This window comes from Trypanosoma cruzi, genomic scaffold (genome assembly GCF_000209065.1).
Source record: "Trypanosoma cruzi strain CL Brener 1047053517021 genomic scaffold, whole genome shotgun sequence".
Classification (NCBI taxonomy): Eukaryota; Euglenozoa; class Kinetoplastea; order Trypanosomatida; family Trypanosomatidae; genus Trypanosoma; species Trypanosoma cruzi.
The window spans coordinates 87,646-92,742 of NW_001849471.1; the positions used below are offsets into that span (position 1 = coordinate 87,646).

Below are 5,097 nucleotides of genomic sequence, written 5' to 3' on the forward strand. Positions count from 1 at the left end.
GCTCACTTCTCTCAAAACTCGTGGACCTTGCGCTTTGGGATGTTCAGAGGGAAAACCCCCGTGCCCCCTGTAAAATGGTGGCGACGCTTCGAAGTAGTTTGCAAAAACACGCGAAAGAGTATTACCAGGCCGTTGTACGGCAATTTGATCAGTTGTTGCAGTCTTTACGAGATCATGGGGCTGCGGTGTTAGATGGGCAAAAGGTTTTTTTTGCCTGTCCACACAAAGACGGTTCGATGGTGGAACTTTTTCCCAACGGCATATCTGTCAGGGTCACCGCAGAAAATTACAAGTGCTTTTTAAATTTGGTTTCGGGTATGCGACAGAAAGTGCCAGCTCGGCTGCGTGACTTGCCGATTGACCCCACGCTGCACCTCAGTGGGGACTATTACCCAGTGGCCTGCTTTATTGTGGACCACCTGCTGAACTCCAACTCGGAGTGGTACATTGACAATGAGGAAGACTGGAACGCCCTCAATGTGACTTACTGCGTGCCGTTCAATGGCCAACTCCTTGATGTTTACCCCGGCATGCGTGACGAGCCGGTTCCCTACTGCGACGCCAAACATTTTGGAATTGGGACAAAGAAGTCATTGCAGCACCTAATGAAAGTTTCTCAGCCCCCCATCCAATCCTTTTCTCCCTCTATGGGAGAAGTTTATCCTCAGCTGTCAATGATCTCACGCGGATACTTTGATTTTTTGCAGGCGTTGGGAAGGACGAATAGACCGTTTGGGATTCCCCTGAGTGTGGAGGAATTTAACGCCATTGGCCTCACATACAGTGTACCGGTAGGAAACACCTTTGTCCCCCTCATTCCTGGTAGGGAAAATGAACGCGTGGCTTTCGAAGACAAGGAACTTTTTGTGATGTTGGCAACGGAGAAGTTGATGGAAACGATGATGCCGTCAGGCCACACACCAAATATTCCCCTTCTGCCGCATTCATTGATGGATAAAATACCGCCATTGGAGAAAAGGTTTTGGGACATCATTGAAACCATCAAAAAAGATCCGGCCAAAGCTGTGGGCTTTTGTTTTGCAATTAGAGTTCTTGGTCACGATGTTTTTCTAAAAGAGAGGGGCGACACTATCGGTGTGACTGAAGAAAACGTGGAGGAGTACCTTGACCTTCTCTATCAAAAAAAGGAGATGATTCACGCCGCATTTGTTCAAAGCGAAATTCAAAAAATGGAGACGCAGGCGATGTCATTTAATAATTTATCACCTTCCCCTGAAAAGGTGAAGGAATCGTTTAAACGATACCCACCACAGAATTCCCCTCTGTGGAACACGTTCACGCTAGACTCAGGGGATGCTAACAATGAGATCTTCCAGATTGCGAATAATATCCCATTTAGCAAGGAGAACATGACGCAAAAAGAATATGGAGGGCCATTTTTCTTTGCAATTCCTATTGTTGGGAAAGGGCTTTACAAGATCTTACCCCATGGAGAAGGGATTCCAGTGACGTGGTCAAATCACGAGGAATTTTTGGAACGAGTTGAATATGAAAAGAAACGCCTGGATCTCAGGACGTCTACTGCATGTAAGCAATCCCTGTCTGCGGCTGAACAAGAAGATCCCGTAATGGGAATTTCTAGTTACATGCGATGCCAGCAGCGCGGAGCATACCATGATCCTTCTTTAGGATCGATGAGAATCACGACGAGGGCCACACTTGATGAAATTGACATGTATAAAAGGAATCTTTTATTACTAAAACGGGATAAAAATCGAGTGTCTACGCAAACTTTTGAGGATTTGGGCCTCAGATACACGTTAACTGTGGCAGGAGAAGAGGTGGAATTAGTGAAGGATGGCCGGCAACAATTTGTGGCGATACATGAGTTGGATAATTATATAGAAATGGCTATTTGTAAGCTGGATGAATTGCGACTTTACATCCTTCAGCAGAATGAAGTGTATGCGCATGGCTCGGATCTGACAGGACAACAATCCCAGAAAAGGAATAATAATTTTCGGCAGGAGCGTACGAAAGGTGTGACCTCTACGTTTTCCCCACAGTCTTGTTGGGTGGATGTTCTTTCCCATGCAAATAGTACGAGCCTCTTGCATCAATGACCCACGCCCACCCCCTACACACACATAAATACACATACACATACACGTTTACCAAACAATGAAGAGAGGCGAAGAAATAAAAATAAATAAATATGGATGTTGTTTTCTGGCATTTGGAAAGGGTGGAAGTTGGTGTGGGCTGCAAGCAACCCTTTACTTCCCCATTAGTGATTTTCCTGCCCTTGAAGAATAACAAACACACCAGGACGGTGCCACCCGGAATATATACATATATACATACATATCATGTAAAAAAAAAAAAAAAAAGAAGAAAGAAATGAGGAGGGCTTTTGTCACCCGCATTTTTTCATTTTATTTTTATTGTTTTTTTCTTTTTTGCGAGGGGGGAGAAGGGAGCAAATTTAACTCACTTATTTTCTCTTTCCTTTTTTTTTTTGCTTCGCTGTGCCCGTGCATTTGCGTTTGGGGTTCGTCACGGGTACGTGTCTGTCAAAGGGGAAGCAATAATCGTGAAAGAAATCTGGGAGGACATGAACATGTCTCTTTGGTTTCATGGCACTACCAAATGAAGAAAAGGGGTTGTAATATCAGTTGTTTTTTTTTTTTAAGTGGCTTTTTATTATTAATTATTAGAGGCTACGTCATGTTATATTACGGTGAGAATGCGGGAAAAGCCCCCTCTCCCTCTCCCCAGGTGTATTTATTGTTCCACGTCATGTATTCTTTCTTGACCGTCTCTACCTTTGTAGCATGAGTAAAGCCACCACGGATGATGGCGTAATAATGATTGAAAACAACATAGCGTTCTGCTTTGTTAGCGTTTTACCGTATTTTTATATTTTGTTTGTGTGCTTTTTCTCTGATTTTAGTTTTCCCTCTTCCTTCCTTTTTTTTTCTTCTTTCTTTTCGTTTTGTTGGGGAAAAGGAAATGTGTGGGCACAATGAACTCATTTTCTTCTCCCCTTCGTTTTGTTGAAATTCGTTTCGTTTTCTGTGAAAACACCAAAAAATATATATTTGCCTTTCTTTTGTTTTATTGCGGTTTTTTTTTTTTTTTCCTTTCTTTTATATTTCTTTCTTTTTTTTCTTTCATGCATGATTTGTTTCTCACTTCGAATGCAACTGATTGCCCGTTTCTTTCCTTCGGGTGCCCCATCTGTCCCGTGCCAGGCAGCGGATAGATGCATGTGCATCTCTGGAGAGAGGAAGAGGGATTTGATGTTTGGTATGCACACTTGATTTCTACTAAATCCGTCAGGGGGGAAAAAAGGGGATTTTGTTTTGTTTTCTTTAGAAGTGGGCATCTTTACAGTCCGTGTGCTTTTTATTTTAGTTTCTTTTTTTTTTTTTTTTTGTGTGTGTGTGCTTTTGGCTTCCGCTCTATCCGCCTCCCTGTATGGCTGTTACCAACACCCACCAACAGCACGCTGAAAGGTGCGGTTGTGGGGGAAAAAAGTGGTGCCTGGTAATGACGGTAAAAACGAAAGTGTTGTTGTTGGATTGCGGAATTCTTTTGATTGCCAGCAAGACGGCTCCCCTTTGTATATATATATTACGTATGCTTACTATTATTATTATTGTTTGTTTGTTTGTTTGTTTTTACTTTTTCGGTGTTTCTTTAAAGAGAAGACGGAGACGGGCGTGTTCAGTTGTATCAAGACGAGTGGGGGCATGTTAACATGCCGGGGCCGTTCTCTTCTTCTTTTTTCTTTTGTGAAGCTCTATTCTACCCTCTCAAAAGTGTTTCAAGTGGAGCCGAGTAAACGAGCGAGCAAATGTACAGTTAAGTCATGGAGTACGATCGAGCATCGCGGGTGGGCGGTGGGGAGAGAGAAAAAAAAATGTGCGATGCCGCAAAGATGAAGGGGATAGAACCGTCACAATGTCCTTTTTTTTTTTTTGGAATGGGGGGCTGCCAGTTTTTGTCTTGTCCCTTTGGAGATGATCTTTGCCGTGTCGTCTTCTCCAGACCTATAAGTTCGGGCGCACGCATTCTCTTTTCCTTTTTTTCCTTTTTGATTTTTTTCCCTCTTTTTTTTGTTGTTGTTTTTTATTTGGCACCGGACACAATTGCGTCCACTTCTTTTTTTTTTTTTTTTTTTTTTTGTGTGTGTGGCAGCAGCGTCAATTGCAGGAATTCATGACGACTCTTGTGCGAAGGAGTGGAATAGAAATAAAGCAACTCATGGGAGTTTCCCTCCTTTTGGGTCTTTTTGGCTCGCTCTGTATTTCAGGGGTGACAAGCCTACCAACCACCGTGGCCATGACCTTCCTTTGTTATCTCTCCGGTATTGTGCCAGAAAATGACTACTTTCCGCGGGTATGGTTTAAAAACAATATTTTCACTTGGGTGTATCGTATTTATTGCTCCGATTCCATTGGGTACAAGTATTTGCGACCGATGCTGCACGTACGTCATGGTCTTCCCCACTCCGACTATCGTCATGGCGTGCGATCTCTGAGTGGTGGTCACAAGGCATCGTCGTTATTTCCTGTAGAATTGAAGAAAAACCCGGAGTTTTACGAACGCGGCGGTGGATTGGTTGATCTGAAGGGTCTCGGTGAAGAGTACAAGAAAGGCTACAGAGGAGTCGCAGTTGTTCCGGTCCCTCTTCTGGCGGACAATTACGCATACTTGATTTTGAGTTTTTCGACGAAAAAGTGTGCTGTGGTCGATCCAGCTGACCCCAAACTCGTAATGTACATGCTGACCGTTGTCCGATACTTAACCGGGGTAGAATTCGTACTGACGGACATTCTTACCACTCACAAACATTGGGATCATGCTGGGGGGAATCTGGAGTTCATGCAGCGTTTACAGAACAAGAGTGATGCAGAGACCACAGAACTCTTGGATGCTCAGTTGAAGATTTATGGTTCCGCAATTGACAATCCTCATGCGTGTACCAACTTTGTAGAGGACGGCAATGTGCTGACGGTTGCTGGTGGGGGCGTGACGGTTGCTGTTTTTTCTTCTCCCTGGACACACCGTTGGCTCCGTAAAATTCCTTTTAGGAGATGCTCTCATGGATTCTGATGTTCCACAGCGCTT

The 5,097-nt window shown here is 43.8% G+C and overlaps 2 protein-coding genes across 2 annotated transcripts, besides 11 other annotated features; both read left to right on the top strand.

Moving 5' to 3' along the window:
• Positions 1-1,058: a sequence feature (heterozygous, non-Esmeraldo-like haplotype).
• On the top strand, positions 75-2,084 carry Tc00.1047053508691.10 (hypothetical protein, conserved; the record flags this gene model as incomplete). The annotated part of the gene is made up of 1 exon (XM_798920.1): positions 75-2,084. One exon carries the CDS (start codon positions 75-77, stop codon positions 2,082-2,084), a length of 2,010 nt encoding a protein of 669 aa, XP_804013.1.
• Positions 1,059-2,119: a sequence feature (haploid, non-Esmeraldo-like haplotype).
• Positions 2,120-2,778: a sequence feature (haploid, Esmeraldo-like haplotype).
• Positions 2,335-2,362: a microsatellite.
• Positions 2,779-5,097: a sequence feature (heterozygous, Esmeraldo-like haplotype).
• Positions 2,876-2,961: a sequence feature (T-rich).
• Positions 3,088-3,135: a sequence feature (T-rich).
• Positions 3,367-3,399: a microsatellite.
• Positions 3,623-3,644: a microsatellite.
• Positions 4,038-4,101: a sequence feature (T-rich).
• Positions 4,126-4,151: a microsatellite.
• Tc00.1047053508691.20 (hypothetical protein, conserved) lies at positions 4,186-5,082 on the top strand (the record flags this gene model as incomplete). The annotated part of the gene is made up of 1 exon (XM_798921.1): positions 4,186-5,082. One exon carries the CDS (start codon positions 4,186-4,188, stop codon positions 5,080-5,082), a length of 897 nt encoding a protein of 298 aa, XP_804014.1.